The 19,050-nt window shown below is 39.9% G+C and overlaps 1 protein-coding gene across 6 annotated transcripts in view; it reads left to right on the top strand.

Moving 5' to 3' along the window:
• Window positions 1-19,050, top strand: part of FAM13A (family with sequence similarity 13 member A) — a 139,733-nt gene that overhangs the window by 21,534 nt on the left and 99,149 nt on the right. For all 6 annotated transcript variants that reach the window (XM_027706561.1, XM_027706560.1, XM_027706557.1 and 3 more), the window contains exons 4-5: window positions 4,889-5,069; window positions 15,755-15,914. In XM_027706561.1, the coding sequence (XP_027562362.1) occupies window positions 4,889-5,069; window positions 15,755-15,914 (341 nt within the window). The remainder of the gene's footprint in view (window positions 1-4,888; window positions 5,070-15,754; window positions 15,915-19,050) is intronic.

Raw genomic sequence — 19,050 nt, forward strand, 5'->3', positions numbered from 1 at the left:
TAAAATATTTCTGCTGCTGATGGCAACGAGGCGTGACTTTTTTTCCCTCTGTGGCAGGATCGTGTCTGAAGCAGATTGTTTCTTGGCAGAGAGACACTGGAGCCCCGCTTCCCATAGATTGTGGAGGTGGAAAGAAATGCTTTGATTCCTCCGACAGTCTAGTGGGTGCCATGGTACTGCAGTGTACAACCTGCTGCCTCTCTGCCAAAGATTAACTTCCTCGGGCACATTGATAGCTGCTGACAGATGCAAGCTTTTCTGTCTGCCCTCCAATCTGGGAGTATGCGAGGCAGCTGAAAGCTGTGGTAGCATGACACTAAGCAGTAGCCTCTCTTCCTCAGACAGAAGAAATCAGCAGTAGCCTCTCTTCCTCATCTCATGGCACAGACAGTTGGCATGGGCATGGCACCCTGATGATATGGTTTCAGTGCTTCCAGACTGGAGTTGTTTGGGGTCAGACCATCTGAGACATGAGCAAAACAATTACACACACCTGTTTGCAGGCATCCATACCTTTAGTGATCAGGCAGCAGGTTCTGCAGGGGGAAGGAGTAATATGAAGAGATGAATTGGGGAATTAGATTGTGTCTGTAGCATGTCAAAGAAATTCGGTATGTTCAGAAATAGGATGAACTATTGGAAAATATGTCCCTCTTGTTGTGATCTGTGGGTGTATACTGAAATTAAATGAGACTTGAAAACACACTCACAAATGTGTCTGTGCCTCCTACAATGTTGAGGCTCCTGTTTCTAGTTAATTAACATTTTTAGAGAGACTGCCTGTCCTTTTCACTTGTCTCCTTGACTTGTTCCTCAGTAGTGAGTCCCTAGTTCAGCTTTGAGGTGCCCTTGCTGGCTTCCTTGGTCCTCTGCCTGTGTTATGCTGTGTTCTGTATCCTCCGGTTGCTGAGGCTGGACATGGCCTGAGGCTTCTGGTTTTGTTCCCTTCCTCAGCCTACCCACTATTTTATCCTTGGTTTCAAGCCCTTCCTGGCTGCACATCTAGCCAGGCTTCTTGTGCAGGCCTTTGCTGAGATGCCATCTATTGCACATGATTTTTGGAAGGCTCCCAGAATAAAAAAGATGCCTTGAGAGCACCTTCTTCCTAGTCTTCATTCTTCTTTTACTTCTTTCTCCTTCTCTGGTCAGTACCAGCTGAGTAAACCTTATTGAATGACTTTGAAACAAACTGAAAAATTGTCTAGCAGGTGATCAAAGGAGGAGGATTGCTCCAAGGAATTGGTCGTTGTTATGACTGAAGACTATTTTTGCTCTCTAATAAGTTGAAAAGCTGCTTTGTTTGAAGAAATGATCATGGATTGCAGAGGTACACTTGTCCTGAAAAATATACAAAGTGCATGGAATACTGTGTATGCAAGTCATTGCCTAAATTCACCATGAGCTGTAATAGAATTTTTTTTTAAAATAAAGCTGAAATCCATGAAGTGTCAGAAGCAGGAGAATTAACAAAGTGGTTTTGATTTTTGGACTGTATTGGAAGAAAAACTTGAGTTCCTTCCCTTGTTTTCACTGCAAAAGGAGGAAAGAGGAAAGCCGTATTTTCTTTCTCCCATTTCACAGGGACAAGGAATTTCATGGCTCAGTAAATGGGGTTTGCTGCCTCATGTTGCTCAGTGTCTCTGTGTCCTTCAATTAGGGGTAATTTTTCAAGATCTTAGATCTAATATCTGTCTCTGTACTTAAAAGTACAGAAGCGAACAAAGGTTTGGCTGTGCCCAGTGATAAACATCTGCAGTGTTGATTTGCACCACATAACATATTGTGCTTAATGAACAAGGACATCCCACCTACCAAATACAGCTGAGGCCATGAGCCCGATAGCCTTATTTGTTGTCAGAGTGCAAGCCTGTGTTCGGAATCTTTTGTGGCTGTTATTAGCATCTTTCTACTTTGGAAGGACTGGAAAATCCTTCAGTAAATGGAAAAGTACCTGTCAATCTAAAGCCCCAGTGGAAGACTCAGAGAGGCAATTAGTTCTCAAGGGCATTTCCTAATTAGATGATGGGGTGATGGTGGTGGAAGAGGTGCATTTTTTCTGAAAGATGACTTTGGCTTTCCTTATCATAACTTTAAGCAATTTGTAGTAGAAAACACTCTGTGCTAGTTGCTTTGTTATCTAAGGAGAAGTATGTTAGGAGGTGAATTTTAATGTTCTGGCTATGCGGAAATTAGTTGGTTTTGTTTTTCTTTAAGCTTAATAGAAAGATAATTAGTAATCGAGTCAGAGACTGTACAGTCCACTTTGATCAGTGCAAATACAAATGCACCTAAATTCCTTATTGTTATTCCATGTGATACATCCTTCAGAAGCATCCTGAAATTTTACTGCAGAAATAAAATAATAAATCAAATTTCTTACTGTTACCAAACATTGATAGTAATGAAGTCATGACTGTTTTATATTCTATACAGCTCAAAAAAATTTTGAAAGAAATGCTTGAGATAAAGAAGCAAGTAAGATTTTTTTGTCATCTGCTTCGTGCATATTTGATATTTGACTTCTCTGAAGGAGCTAATTTCTTAGCTGTACAAGAAAAGGATATAATTAATCAGTTGGTTGAAATGTTTGGTCCTGTAATTTGACTGGCATTTTAAACTTTGGTCTGCTGTCATGAAAGAATTCCTTATCAAATTGGTGGTACCATAACAGGTACATAAAAATGAGTTCACCATGCGTATAAAACTTAATAAGACTTCTCTCACCATGTATAGTATTATGCATGTCGTATAAAGCAGGGATTGTAATCTTGGAAGCAGATGAAATCTGTCAAGTTCAACTGTATGAGGTGGCAAGTATGTATATAGAAAATTCATTTGTTTCCCAAACTATATGTAGGATAAATCCTGTTTATTAGCAACAGAAAATGACTGATTGTAAACCAGAAATAACATTGCAACTTAGTGGTTGAGTTATCAGGAGTCACCTTCAGATGTTTTTATACAGACTACTAATTTTCACACCTAACTACTTTTCAAAGCACCGTACTCCTGGAATACTGTTCAATCCAGCCCTGGAATATTTCTGGGAAATGAAAAATAAAAGCAAAGATGAAACTTGCAAAGTGTTTATACATATTTTAATCTGTGTTCAAAGGTTTTTGTTTTCCCTTCCTTTTTTTCCCTCTGAAATGTTGGAGAAATGTAAAATGTTATTTTTTCCTGCAGCTGCACGGGATGTTTTTCTGCCAGTCCTCCCTGCATGCAGGCAACAGAAGCAGCAACTATTTGCTCAACTGCTTCTGATGCAGCCTCCTCTGTTACATCTGCTTGACTGAAAACAAATCTTGAAGACTGAGCAACATTTGGTTTTGATTGAATGCTGGGTGAATCTCCTTGCTAAGGATCATAACATCCTCTGAATGAAAAAACACCTTGTTACGCTAAGTGTGGGGAGGATGTCTGTATTCCCATGGTAAGCCAGCAACTACGTTAGGACAAGGCAGCCTGTTATAGAGAACAGAGAAGGTCAGCATTTAGCATGAGCTCACTTCGACTTTGTGGAATAAAGACATCCTTCCAACCACTAGAAGTGCTTTTAAACCTCACAGTACACCTCTAAGGAAAAAGCAATTTTGCAACAACAGTCTTAAAGCATTGACACCAGCAACCCATAAGGCTGATAAAAAATGAAAAAAGTGCTAGTAATGCACAGATGGCCTTGTGTTAATGGACATTGCTTATAATTAGATCGGTGAGGAAAACCTTTAAGGCCTGAGGTCTCGTGTCTGAAAATGCTGTTGCAAAGTCCTTGAGGTTTTTGTGCATGTATGAAAGTTTCGGTGACATTTCATTTTGGTAAAGAGTAGAAATTAATATTTGCAAGCATTAAGGCATCCTGTTTTGGTATAAAGGGAAACCAATGCTGATTTGTTTTCAAAACTTTGCTTTTATTAACATGCAAACCCCAAGATCATGGTGGAAATTGGACACTTTTTGGGAAGTGTGTTTTTGGAGTAGAGGAGGGAAGCAAAGAATTTTGCACGTGAGTTCAATTCCAGCAGCAGAACACAACTAAGCAGAAGCTCTGTGTGAGACCAAGCTTGTGTTCACCGCCTGGGTCTGTACAGCATCTGTGAAGTTCATAAAATACTTGCTTTAAAACAGAAAAGTGACAAAAAACCTGCATAACAGAAAATTGACCTTAATCATACTTGGATAGTACTCATTTTAGTATGGGAAACTTTTACCCATACCTAAATTCTAGAAAATTGTACAGTATAACAAGGCTACAACATTAGGCAAACTTTTGGCTCATTTTAGAGTGTAACAGTGCCATGAACAGCCCTTTTTCTTAAGCAAGGTGCCTCACCTAAGATTTTGTAGACTTGTCCCTCTGACAAAAGATACAAAATTGAGTTTTTCATAAAATGTACCCCCAGAAAGTACGTTATTCTAACACTGTCTGCATTTCAGGAGACTCCTTTGTTTACTGTTCTTGCTTTCTTATTTTTCAAAGTTTTCATGGGAAGGAAAACTATGAGTATGAGAAGGGTGTGGGAAGTAGGGATGACATCCAGATGAAGCATGGAATCAGGACATTTGGTAGAACTGGAGTTAGAGCAGGAGCAGATTTAGCGATGTACCAGGTGGGAATAAACATGCTCTAAAGCTGTTAGCTGACTGTTAGTAACTGCTCAATCTGCTCAGGAAAAAGATTACAATATAAAGGTAAGCATGAAATGATGCCAGTGGTGGGCTCAGGAGAAAGATGTGCATTCCCTGAGGAAAACTAAGGGGTTTGGAGGATTCTGTGTCTCTGAACAGAAGCAGGATTGAATTTTAGCTCCCACTGCTGGCCCATGTAAGTAAATTGGTGGCAATGGAAAAAACCATACAGATGTGTTTTTTCTTCTCTTGTTTTTCCTAGACACGAGAAACGACATGCAGAAGGAAAGATACTTGAAAGAACTCCTTAAAGAACTGCCTGAGGCTCATTACTGCCTGTTGAAGTACCTGTGCCAGTTCCTGATAAAGGTTGCTGAACATCATGTGGAGAACAGGATGAACCTTTGCAACCTTGCCACTGTATTTGGACCAAACTGCTTTCAGTAAGTTGGGGTTTTTACTTTTACAGGGAGTGTAATGGAGCAGATGGTCAGAAATGTAGCTCAGGTGATCAGATGGAGGCAACAACTGGGGCCCTGTGTTAAATTTTAGTGCTAAAGCTATTGTTTGAGCCGAATGGAAGTTGAGTTGCTCTTCCATTTCCTCTTGCTGTTTTGCTAAACTTCTTATCAGTTTTGTGTTGCTGCGTTGGTAGCGGAGCAGGAGTATAACAACGAAAGGCCTTCAGGCCATTTAAGTGCCTTTATGAGAGCAAGGAGACTTGTGCTCATACAGGTTTCTTCCTTTGCCCTCTGTTAATATGAATTTGTCTCTGCAGAAGGCTTTGACAGAGGATGCCTGGGGGAAAAGGACTCCTGTGGGGCACCTACATGCTGTATAATTTCTAGAGATGGATACTGAATTCTGTATGCAAATTTAGCCTTGTGTTCTGGTGTCTATCCTCAGATGCCAATGATTCTGAGTTCTTTGTCCCTCTAGTGTATTCAGAAACTGCTCTGGAACTTCTGGGGGTCCTCTGGTTTCTTGAGACTCCTTACTGGACTCAGTAGTTTTACTGGGTTCTTTCACTGGGCACGGTTCCTAGGTGCTTGTGCTGAAGATGTGTTTTAATGCTAGTGAAGCTTGCAGCAGTAGCAAGAATAGTTATTTCCAGGTGCAAGAACACACTTGAGTGAAAAGGTTCCTGTTGAGTCCCTGGTGTGATGCAGTGCTGCATTAGCACCTTCACCCCTGTCTTGTCTGCAGTGAACCCGCTGGCTGGCATTCGAGATCTAAGACATGGGAAACACGTGGGGAGTTTAGTTCAGTCATCAGTCTTGGAAGATGGTATCTCCAAGAAGAGACAAGTGTCTCGATGTTGGATTTGAATTGATCTTTGTAAAATTTCGCTTGGGAATAATACTGAGTTGCCTAGTAAGACTTAGATTAGATTAGGTGCCTTATGAGACTATCTCTCCAGGCTTCCTCCATAGCCAGTGGAAAGAAGTAGATTTCTTTAAAGACAAATAACTGAAACTGGGTTCCTTGTAATATATTGAGCCAGTTCCACATACTTAGGCTAGATGCTGCCTGCTGGGTTTTTAAGGTGCATATCTTTTCCATTGGTTAGGAAAAGAACATGCAGAAATGAGACATTTAAACTAAAGTTTGTTCTAGAGACTACACTGCTGCCTTATGTTAAGATGTTGCTGGTGGATGATGAAGGTGAGTTTCTGGATTAAAGGATTTACTGTGTTGGTATAAAAAGATAAAGTATATTTTGAAAATAATTATTTTCCTCTCCAAAAGAAACAATACTCAAAAGACAGTAGTATGTGTGGAAATGCATGGATATGAGAGTTACTGGAAGCACAACATTGCAAACTTCTGACAAGGAAAAGCAAAATAATATTTTTAAATTGTCTTTTTATGGGCACTTTGGGAATTTCTGTCTGAATGTATTGGTGGAGTTAAGAACAAACAAAATAAATTAGAAGAATTTGAGTTCAATGGCGAAATCTCTATGACTCAAGCTCCCAAGTGGCTATTAAAATAATTTTTAATTTACTCATCACTTCTTTTGAGAAAGTTTGAAAATTAGCTCTGCATAGTTTTTGGTGTAGAATGCAGAGAGTTGCAGTTTGGAGTTGCAATTGGCATTTCTAATATTAAACGAAAACATACATCATAAAAGCTGTGTAGTTTTTGCCACAACCGATCTCTGCTTGCAAGATGGCATAGAAAAGATGTAATGGTTTTTGTAAGGTACAAGGGCTGTACCTTACAAAGGTAAAGGGTGGAATCACATCATTCCATCGCAGAAGACTGAGAAAGGCAGAGTTCACTGGAGGTGAAAACCCAAGGGCTCTTGAAGCTGTTTATGAGTGTAACCAGCCCAGCAGTTGTGACACATGTTGAAATAAATGCTCATGTGGCAAAAGAGGCAGTGAAAGCAAGGCTTGACACTTAACAAAAGAGTAGTGTGTTGTTTAAAGATCTGAATAGGTCAGAATTATGCATGTAGATTTTATTTAAGCTAAGTTTCACAGTGTGGTAATTCAACTATGTATTTCATCAGATCTTGGTCTGTTCAACATAGTTTGATTGTGGTCCAGACACAAAGATTGTGAGGAACAGTTCAAATACCCTTTTCTCTTGTGTTAATGGATGCAGTCTTAAATTGCTGGAACTGTGACCATCTGTATCAACAAAGGTTTGATAGGGTGAGGAAAGAACTTGCAGCACTAAACTTTGGGCATTGGGTTTGGCCAGCTGGTTGGCCAAGCTTCCAGAGAGAGATCCTCAGAATGCAGCTCAGAGCTCTGGAGTAGGGATGCCTGAAGTCTGCTTGGCAAGGGCTGTCTGGCTGCTGGCTGCAGGCAGCCCCAGGAGAGGGTAGCTGCAGAAATTAAGTATCAGCAGGCGGCTGAAGCAAACACTCCTCTTGCTTTGCCTTGTTTGTTCCGAGCAGTGTATAGGGTGTTTGTGACAAGGAAAGAAGGCTTAGCATTCAGCTTGTCAGAAATTACACTGCTTAAGCAGGAAGATCTGAGATTTTTCTGTTACAAATTCACACTTGTGTCTAAAATTAATGTTGGAGTCTGTGTAGTTAAGGCACAGTGTCAGAGAAGATGAAGCCCATATGCTGATAGCGAAGGATTACTTTTTGTGAGGTTTTTTTAGTGACATTTTAGCTATTTAAGCATATTATCTCCTACTGCATAACTGAAACTGTTTAACAGTTGAATAAATCATGCAGAAATAAATCTTGCTGTTTGGTCACTTTCCAGACATTTAGACTTCATTTTAATTCTCTTAATTTCATTCTGTTTCTCTATGTCATGTAGAAAAACATGTAATGTAATGATATCTGATTTCCTAAACTTTCAGCCCTTACTGCTTTTATCTTATCCACTGCTTCCCCTACTTCCTTACTTGCTGTTTGACGGACTGCACTGCTGCTTTTCTAATGAAAGGTTATCTTGTGCTTTCTGTATTTCTAATGAACAGAAGAAGGGAAAAAATGGCTATTTACATTCCTTGTAATGAAGTGTCATGTAAGATATAGGAAGATGTAAAGGGCAAGATCAAACAGCTCAGAAGAAGATTTGAGATTTAATTCACTGTTTTCTTCCAACTTGGATTGTTCAGATTTATTGTGATGGAAGGCAAAGGTCAAGTATATTGAGAAATACAGCCCTTGAAGAACAACGAGCATGAAGGAACATAAAAAAGTTGTCTTTTCTGTCACTGGGATAATCTGTGTAGAGTATTAACCCTTGCAGTGTGGTTACTCCTAGAGGAAGTTATTGTCCATTGACCTAAATTTCAGCCTCAGTAGAGACACAGCTTTAGTTACGGCCTGCTGTGTGGTCTCTTCTCAGCTCTCACAGCTTGTGCTGGAAAGGAGAGGACCAGCTAGGTTTTCTCTCCTCTTCTCTGTTCTCTTGGAGCTGGGTATCAGAGGGGCTGCTGCACTCATCCTGTCCTTTGGTTGGGACTGTAAGACATGGGATCTACCAGTTAGAGTAAGCACAGGATCCATTTGCACCCATTTTTTGCAGTGATTTCTCAAAGAATGGTCTGAACATGTGACCTCCATCATTCAAGCCCTCATTAACTTGCTTGTACTTTATTCCAGCAGAGATTAAGCATGTTGTGAGGGATTGCTCCATCCCTCCCAAAAGTGGCTGGCAAATGCAGGTAACCAGTTAAAGATATAGTTAGATGCAGTTATTTATGTATGATGAGTACGTAATGGAAATTACCTGAAGAGTTGCACAAGAAAGTATTAGGTATGGAGGAAAAGTGTATTGTCTTTAGATACAGGGAAAATGGTAGATCATCTGTAGGGTATCTGTAGGTATTTCAGAGATGCCGAACTTGTAAGAATTAAAATCTAGTCTGAAGTTATGCATGACTGTCTTACTTTGGTTTCTAGCAGCCTTGGAGCCTACAGAGATTGGGTATATGAAGGTGAAGTGAAAGCAGAGGGGCTGAACTAGAACTCTTCAGTGAGTAATATTGGCCTTTGAAACATTATATGAGTGGGCTTTATTTTCAGGAAGTGCAGTCCCAATCCTGCATCAGTCTTAAAAACAAATGTGCATCCAGGATCGGGGTCAAACCGAGTACTGAAAATTGTTGTTTAAACATTGATTATTGCAAATTGGAGCATACAACCATAACCTTTCTTGCAGGGTTTATGTAGATTTTAAATACTACATTTTCCAGCAGGGTAAAGGAATTGGTTTCCGTAAGAATTCAGTATGCTACACCCTACGATGCCAGTTTAAATCATCAAACATAATATAGGAAGGCCATAAATGTTCTCATGCATAATCATATTAAATACTTATGAGTGCTTGCCTCCTCTTTGGAAATTGTGTAAGGAACTATATTGCCAAGTCTTTCTGAGATATATTTTTGTGTTTTCTTCTGTTTATTTTCTGTGGTGTACTTAGTTTTGTCCTCTGGGGCCCACTGAATGACCTTTATGTAAAATAAACTGAAGATTGCTAAAGGTGTATTGCTCTCTTCATAAGTGGAGGGGTGTTCTGGCCAAATTCCATCTCAAGCCTTCTGTTTTCATAGTGAATGCCCACTCCTTTAAATTTCTCTTTTATCATCTGTCTTGCGTCAGGTGTTTTGATATTTTCTATTTCATCTCTTGAACGAAATAGTGATTATTTCAATAGGAAATGCTCTGTTGTTTTGATTTTGTGTTGGGTGTTTTTGTTTTTTGGTTTTCTGCTGTAAAAGCTCCATTAAAGTCAGTTGATGCTGTGGGTTGAAAATGTTTGTCCTTCTGATCTTAACTGAGGATTGGCAATAAAGCATACACCCAGAATTTAAGTGGAGGACCAGTTTCACAGGAAAAACTACAATTGAATATCCTGACTTGGAAGGGTTCCATGAGGATCATGGAGTTCAACTCCTGTCTCCACACAGGGCAACCTAAAAATTAAACCATGTGTCTAAATATGTTGTCCAAATGCTTCTTGAGCACCAACAGCCTTGGGAGCATGACCACTTCCCTGGAAGCCTTGTTTCAGTGCTCAGCCACCCTCTTAGTGAAGAACTTTTTCCTCATATGCACAAAACAAAATGGTGTTTTAGTTCAGCAATACAGCTGAAATACAATTACAAGGGGTGTTTTTGAAGAGCTGCTGCTTAGAAATGTTTGGAGATGAGAGCAATGTACTTTGAGAGTGGGTGTTAGGCCGTGGGCTGCCCTTTGTCCCCCTTTGTGTAGGTTTCACTCTTTAAGATGCCTACTTTCACTGTAATTTTGTGATAAAAAACGGAACTTTTGCTGAAGCTAAGGATATTGCATATAAATGAAGACAGTCTACTCTATCTGCTCTGTGTTACCTGAAGTTTGTGTTATGCATCTGCTGCAAATAATGCTTAGGCACCTAAATCTGATATAGAAAATTATCCCAAACAGATTTTAAGAGGCCGGCAGGTAGATGCCTCAGAATTGACTCTCCAATACCTCAGAAGCTAAAATGCTTCTTTAAAATCTCAGTAGTGACATCTGTCATTTCATTTCATGCAGACCGGTGAGACATAAGCCTGTAAATGCTGCAGAGCATGTAAATGAGTCACACAGAAGGAGATGAACACCTGTCTCAGGTTAGCGTTGCTCTATCTTTGGGTACCTGTTAGGCTCCAATCTTGCACTATAGTCTGCAGACATGAATATGGACCTGTTTTCAGATGCACCTCTTTGTGGTCCAGTGCGTTAGGACGAATCACTTCCATCAGCTGAAGTACAGGGATGAGTTGCGGCCACGAGGTCACGTCTGTTACAGACACAGTAATGTCTGTCTAGAGGGACAGAATAGACTGTCTAAAGTTGTAACTTCTAAACGTTACAGCAGGTCTGCTCTCAAAGTCTTCAGTTGCACTTGTTGAGGGACTCATGGGCAGCTGAGGTACTAACAAAAATGTTTTGTGAGGGCTGGAGAAACAAAAAACCCATTAAGTGTTCCCTGTCCTTTGAGTCCCTTCATTTCTGGCTGGATTCCCTAGGAGAATGGTAAGGTGACTTTGTGGAGCTCCTCTACAAAAGGTACTGTACTAACAGCAGAAGTAGGAGTCAGAGCATATAGCCTGCAGTGGTTGTAAAGTAGGATTACAGTGTGTCATTCCATGCAAGCTACTTCTGCAAAGCCACTTAGGGAAATGGTAATATGGATGTCAAACCAGGTGGGGTCAAACACTGTTGGGAATTCCTAACGAGATGGACCCTTTCACATGGAAATCTCTGCTTCTCAGTTGTGACAGGGAGCTGTCAGCAGTTGTTGCCTGGGGAAATCAGTTCAGTGATCTCAGTTCAGTTCATTACAGACAGATAACAACATCCCAAGTCCTCCTGGCCCCTGTTTCTGCTTGAAGCAAGTTTCCCAGGTGTGGTGGATGATGACAGAGCCTTGTAGTGATGCCTGTCTCGTGTCAGATGCAGAAATGTTGGTGTGTGTTACTGCATCACTCTCAGTAGAGTCTGCAGATTCGCTGTCTCATAAGCCCACTCTGCATTTAACCTGTTACAGCTTGTTTACAGAGATTCTGATGTAAATTCATTTAACTAATGCATGAAATGTAAGTAATTCTTTCACAGTGAGTTAATCTGACCCCAGGTCACTTTAGTTCTGGGTAAGAGTTGTGACACAGAGCCTTGATGTGGCTTAACCCACTTAAGACTAGCTTTCCTGAGCATGACTATTGTGAGAAATAAAGAATCGGTTTTATTACAAGCAAATGAATTAAACAAATCACTAACGTAGGAGTTTTTCTTTACTAACCTATAGGGCGTATCGCAGAGTTGTAAAACACCGGATTCAGCCTGGAACTGGTGTCAGGGAAACATGCAGATGGGAATAGGGAACTGTAAAATGAATATTGGTAAGGAAACCCCTTATACCACATGGCTGGTCCTGGAAGCTGCCATACTGCTGGACACTCCACCTCCCAGCACAACACAGCCAACCAGGGAGAGGGGAACGCCTCTTCTATGATGTAAACGGGGTTGAACCTTAAGAATGTTTAAAAAGCGGGACTTTTGAATTGGAAGGCGTGTTCCTGGGAATCCTGCATGCCTAGGACACCCAACACGTGATGTAATTAATTTTTCCTTTTTGTTTTATTCCTTTTGTTTTGCAAACTTTTGCCGATTTTCTAAATTTAATAAATGAGATTTTTCTCACAACGCTGTTAATGCTGGTGCCTGGTTTAGAAAAAGGGTGTTTTTTCCAAATAATTAATATGTACTGATGCACTGTGCTTTGCACACAGATTGTTCAGAGCGCCTTTTGGGAAGGACAAGGTGTCCAAGGAATCAGGAGGGGATGGTAGAGAATTTGCTTCTTGCTCTACCTATGCTATGTATCTGTCCATGACTTTGCAAGCTACCGTGACAGCTCAGTGGGAGTTTTCCAGCTCAAATCACTAAGATAGACCTGAATTTATCAACAGTTTTTCTTCTAGAAATAACCACAGAAATTGCCTGTTTATGCCTCCCTTCTAGAAAACGCGTTTCTAGTAGTGAAGCTCATGTTCCTGGTGCTACTACTGAAGTGGTTCCTACATCTGTGGCTATAAGGGGATCAAGTCCCGCTATTCAGGGTTTTGTATCTGGAGTAAACTGTGTGCCTAACTCTCTAAGCAACACAGTTGTAATGCCTAATTAACATGAAAATAGACATAAAAGAACCATGACTATGAACACAGTTTTGCTGTGATGTTTTAACAGGATCCTCACAAAAGAACTTGTAAAATTTGTAAGGAGTAGGATGTGCATCATGTAGGTGGTGAGAGAATACTTTCTCAAAGGACTGGGTTTTTCTAGTCAGTTGAAGTGGCATTTGTAGATGCAAACTTTTCAGACTAAGAAGAGCTAAAGTAAGATACTATTTTTTTTACATAAATTTTCAGAAAAGTCTGGCTAGATTGGTGGATCATGCAGTGTGGCAACAGATGGAGTTTAATTTGTATAAATAGGCAGGGTGGTGCATGCTTGTAATATAAACTTCATATCTTCAGCTCAGCATTTATTTATTGCAAGGAGAATGTCACCATGGAGAGCTCAAAGAGTATAATAGTCCTTACCATGATGGAAGTCTAATAAACAGCAATTAAATGAAAAATAAATCAGAAACTTTGTAAAATATGTCTGTTTAAGTGGCAGAGAGATGGCAGTGAATAAAATATAGTACATTGCCCTTAAAATAAATCAAACCATACTGCTTTGCTCAGTTACATTCAGAGAGAGATGTTAAAAAAGACTAAAGCCATGAGCTTTAGCCTTGTGTTCTGCATATCTCTCCATACCTGTACAGAATTGTTCGGAATAAGATGTTAGACTTGTCACAGATTTGATTTAGTAAAGTTTAACTGACAAGGTAATGTGGAGAAGGGAGGGCAAGAAAGCCATGGAATTATTCAGAAATGAAATACTGTTTATATGCTTTCTGGAAACTTTGTAGACTGACCTGTTTTGCAATCAGAGATTTTTGATGTTAGCTGTTCCCAGTAGGGAGGTGTTGGCTGTAGTTCCCAGCAGATGCAGTTTAGGGAAAGGTTCTGCTATCTGGAGTCTTTATTTTGACTTGCATATGTTCTAGTACATTTCCAGTCCTTTTCCTGAAAATGAGGTTCACAGGGATGCCAGGCTCCTTGTTGTACCCTATTTTGGAGAAACAAATCAGGAAGGTAAGAGTCAGGATTTGCCTGAACTAGCAAGCAAGCAAGCCCTGCACTAATACCAACTGTGGAGCAAATCATGTAGCATGGGAAGAGGGGTTTCCATAAATCAGGATTGTTGCATGGGCCTATTGGTAACATACACTTTTCTTCAGGCCAGTTAGTAAGGTTTAGTGAATGTGTGACATTCTTTGAGTTGAATTGACCTGAGTATACGTGCACATCTGTCAATACCAGTTGTCCTATTTGTTCTTTATTTAGTCGGAGGCCAGGTTCCACCCTGATGAAATCAGTCAGTCAGGTGAGACTGACACATTTTTTACAGTTGCCAATGTTCTACAGTGTAAAATAATGTGATCCTTTAAAATTCAGGTCCTACTACTCTAGCGTGTATTAAATGTTGAAATGATAGCAGTAAAGATTCTCTTCTGGAGTTTACAAAGATGTGTTCTGCTGTAGTGGGATCCTCTCCTTGTTGACATATAGATGTACTACAGAGAATAAAGTATTGAGAAGGATCAGCAGCATGCAGCCCTTACAAAAAAGCACTTTTTGATGGCAAATTTCTGGGAGCATCTGCTTTCAGAGTCTTCTTGTTGAAATGCACAGCTGGCACCAATAAACTACAGTTGCAGTTTTACAGTAGGTAGTTATTTATAAATTTTAATTTGCAGGTTGTAGTAAACAATGGTTTGCTTTCAAGTTACATCCCTGTAAAATAGCTCAGATGGCATTTGTTTAGCTTTTGGGGGTTTGGGTTATGTTTTCCTCTCATATAACCGCTAGTTGTCCTCAGCCAAAAGATACTTGAAACTTTATTTTGTTTCTGGTTTTTGCTCCTCTGCTTCTTCCCTTTAAATCTTTTCCGTGTTTCTTTACTCCTGGTCTGCAGTCTGCCGCTCTATAAGTTCCTTAGAAAATTTATATCCATGCAGCCACTTCGTGGCTTATTGAGAGGAGAGTGTGTCTGCTGGTAGTACCGTACAATAAGAAATACTGGATGATTGGAGAAGTATTTTGAATGCTGAAGAAGATTCTTCAGAGATTTCAATTTGCATTTAAACAGAATTGAAGTCGGTTTTGGGCAGTAAAGTCCAATAAAAAGTTTAGAAAGCCTATATTCCAGCAGATGATCATTAGAAGCTTCAATGAATTATATCCCCTGTTTTGAGTAATATGTTTTTTTTACTACATGAGAGAGTTGTGTGAAACACATAAGGAGGGCAAAGGAGCATGGACTGGAATACAACGCTTCTTTCAAATCAGTATCTTATCATTTCTGTGTGCCTTTAAGGTCCGTGGCAGGCAATTCCTGGTTGCAAAGGGGCCTGTTTCAAGAGACCAAGAAGCTGCTTCTTCAGCAGCCATGTAGTTGGTTATTCTCCCAGAAAGTGGAAGTAAGGAACCACTTCTTGTATTAATCTTGTAGGCTGTTCTGCAGAAGGCACTCTCCATCTCCGTGTTTTAAAAAGCCCTTTGAGTTATGAACCTACTTTTGAAAGACATGCCAACTCAAACATTAGATTAGAAAATGTTGTGTACAGCATTGGGTCATCTGAATGCAGAGATCTTGCTTCACTTTTAGTGTTTTGCTTAGAATGTGGGTATTCTTAATTTTTTCACTCATCCTGTGATAACCTTTGAGGTTATCACAAACCACAGCATCCAAATGCCTCATGCTGTCTATTGCAGTCATGAAACCAAACTTATAGCAGGGTTGGTGATACCCCATTTGGTGGTTGTCTCAATTAGATTTCTACCTAGATTCTTTGGAGTGGGTAGTTTGGTCAACAGGTTGGGTATTTTGTATCAATAAGGATAGTTGTTACCAACATAGACACAATCCTCCTTTCCAAGATGGAGTTTCCTGTGCCTGCTAGCCAGCCTGTATCCACAACTGAAATGTTACAGAGACTCTGTGCAGGAATTCTTGTATGTTGAATCCCTATAACACTCTGCTTTATCTTCTGTCCAATTTTAGTGTGCCCTCTGGATTTGAAGGTATAAAAGAACAGGAGATCTGCAACAAGATAATGACAAAAATGCTGGAAAATTACAATACCTTGTTTGAATTGGAGGGCTTGAAGACGGATGAAGAAAAGCCTGTATGTGAAGAGCTAGCAAGAATAATTTTGGTAAAAGTGAGTATCTCTAATATTTCATTTTCTTACAGCAAATTCATAATTCAGGCTTATTACAGGCTTCAAAACATAAATGTTTAGATAAGTGTGAGACAGGCACTGTTGTAATAGTGTTCTGTGTTATTGATTGGTATGCAGTTTACAAATTGATTCTGCTGATAGGCTATTTTCATTACTAGTCTGGAAGTTCATTCTATTAAACATCTTTATTCTTTGTTAGCTGCGCACTGTTATTTATTTAGAAAATATATTCACTAAAATTTAAATGTTTTTAAATGAGGAGGCAGAATAATTCTAGGAAGTGTTCAAGGTTTCTGACCTGGTGATCATTTATGGTGTACTTCAGTGATTATGAACTTCCATACTTTAGGACAGTATGAGGTCTCTAGCCTTTGCCACTATGAAGTCTACTTGTCTCAGACATGTACCCGAGTTTAAAAGTCGTATGTTCTGACTCAGAATGGCCATTTCTGAGAGCACTTGAAGAGAAGCATTAAATAAAAGTTACTATTCGAAGAAAGTACATTGGAGCTCTTAAAGAAAAGTTATATAATTTGGAGGTAGAATGGCTGGTAGCCTTCTAGTGTCTTCCCTAATTTATGTTACGGAAGTCACAGTAACTTCTGGGTAATGAAAATGGTCTGCCTGGCCATTTGATGTTTAGCAGCGGATGGTCACTTCAGCAACAAAAACAAGTAAAGAACATATTTCTAAAAAATGAACACAGAAGAAAGGCTTCAGATATACCTCCTCCTTCAAGCCTCACCCAGTTGCAAAAGTCAAGGTAGTCTTTCACTTCTAAGGACTTATTGGTAATTGGAAATGCACCAAGGTGGAAATCTGGGAGATTTCCCACAGCTGTTCAGAGATGAGCTATCAAAGTGCATGGTGATAACCAGAATTACTTTAACAAAATACCCTAAAAGGTATAGTTACCCATATGAGATGGAAAGTGTTGCCCATCTCTTTGCCTCAGGAGGCAGGTGATTACCTGAGAGGAATAAGCTGTGCCTGAACACAAGAGCTTACACTGTGTTTGCATCTTCGGATCTTGTTGATATTTTCAAAATTCGGTTGGCAGTCAGCTGCAAAAATTTGACCTTGTTCCTTGCCCGTCTAACATGGGTGGGAACTTTTCTGGTTAAATCAAGGCAAATACTCAAACACAAGAAATACAGTCATCTAACTTCATGTAGCAAAGATAGTAAGAAGTTTTTGTTGGGATTTGTCAGATGGCTTTACTAAAGGACGCTTTTTACCATTCTCAAAGGTTACATTATTTGTATCCTAGCAGATACCCCCTATCCTTGCCAGTTTGTATAATAAAGTAGAGATGGTGCACTTGAAGAGAAATCCAAGTGGTAACAAATGAGATTCAGTAGAGAAAAGTGATTGCCAATTTGATAATGTATGAGCCATTACATACAATAGAAGCCAGCTGGTGTCTCTGTCATAAAAGAACAAATGCCTCAGAGAATTATTTGGCCTGACTTGTGTCACAGTGTCCAGAAAATAACAAGCCATTTGTAAGCAAAGTTACTGCTTCTGGAAAAGCCATTGATACATCTACAGGTAACTGGATAGAAATTTGCCAAGTAATCCTGTTGAAAGCAGTGAAAAATGTAGGATGCTCAGGACAATGCTCTCATAAACTGAGACCCTGTTGATTTTAAGGGTGTTGCATTCAAATATGAACCATGATGGGATGGGGGAGCAGATGGCAAGGAAAGTGAAGAAAATTGGGATCTGTGCTTTACCAAACTAAGCTACATTTAACTAAATGGCTTGTTTAGCTTTTATGTTGTGATCAGCAAGAGGGTGAGGAGAGATTTAGATAACCTCACTCACTCCCTCGTGGGGTATTCTGTCATCCCTTCCCACAAATCACTTACTTGCCAGCGTTTCACCCTGAGTCACTACACTGCTACCTCTCCTATGATTGCCTTCACTCTCACTCCTTTCTCACTTTTCCATGTTGACATTTTTCTCTGAATTCCCGCAGCCCTGTCCCACTATTTTTACTGTACTCAAACTTGATAGCCTTTTGTTCCCAGTCCAGGGAGAAGGCTGGCAGTCTGTAGTGAAGTGCAAAAGCTCCAGCGCTCTTGATACACAGCCTTCCATCACCTCCAGTCACTCTGCACACTCGCTGTAGCCCCTCCACAGCTTGTATTTCTTTGCCATCCTTTCTTTTACGTTCTTGACTGTGGAGATAACTTTTTCTCTAGGTTAGTACAGTGGCTTTGGTGATGTGACCTGCCTTATGTGTTCTTCTAGGTGGGTAGTTTGGGGCTAGGGCTTATTGAGACACTTCTCCTAGACAAGCATGAATTCCTCCTTTCAGTTGGAATACTGGTGTTATCCTTACCCAAAGGTAAGGTTCCCAAAAAGGGGATGGAGGAAAGAAATCAGTTTTTACATTATGTTAAGAGTTTAACCTCATGATGGTCAAAGCCATCAGTGCTGATCCAGGTGTTTCTTGACCAAGAGTTTGGAAAGAGCATCTATAAGCATGAAAATTCATACACGGGGATAAGAATGCCACAAATTTGCAGAAGGACTAACTTGAATCAAAATTTGAAGCACAATGACAGTGGTTTAAAAAATAAGGAAAGACATCAAAAAGTACATTGAACAATGTACTTCTCTCCTTGCTCTAGTATGCTTTTCTAGCTTACTGCATTGCAAAATTAGCCCTGCTTTTTCTTATCTCTTTTTCATGCCTTCATGCCTTTACTTTGGTGCTGAAATTTCAACTGGAAAAACAGGAACCTACCTTTAATTAGTGTCTGAAGATATTGTAGGAATATTATTTCTCCCTGCAGTCTTGGGCTGTTCTTGAGGTGGCTTAAATGCCTGTTGCTTCACATCATCCATTCCTAATAACCTTTTTTGAAGTCTACATCAACCCTAAATCGTTAATTTAGCGGAAATACCCAAAAATAGGGGACTAGTGGCTCATGCTATTCCATCCCAAGGTGGGAATGTCATGTCACAGTCATCTTCCCAGACTTGCATGACTCCTGACACTTCATGGTCTGGATATCTTAAGATTTTTCCACACTTTGGTTATAAAATCAGTGGATTTTTAAAAGCAAGAAATACTGCTCTTTTAAAATGAAAACACAAATATGTG

Source organism: Neopelma chrysocephalum, unplaced genomic scaffold, assembly GCF_003984885.1.
Source record: "Neopelma chrysocephalum unplaced genomic scaffold, ASM398488v2 Primary Assembly neopelma1_382, whole genome shotgun sequence".
In the NCBI taxonomy this organism is placed as follows: domain Eukaryota; kingdom Metazoa; phylum Chordata; class Aves; order Passeriformes; family Pipridae; genus Neopelma; species Neopelma chrysocephalum.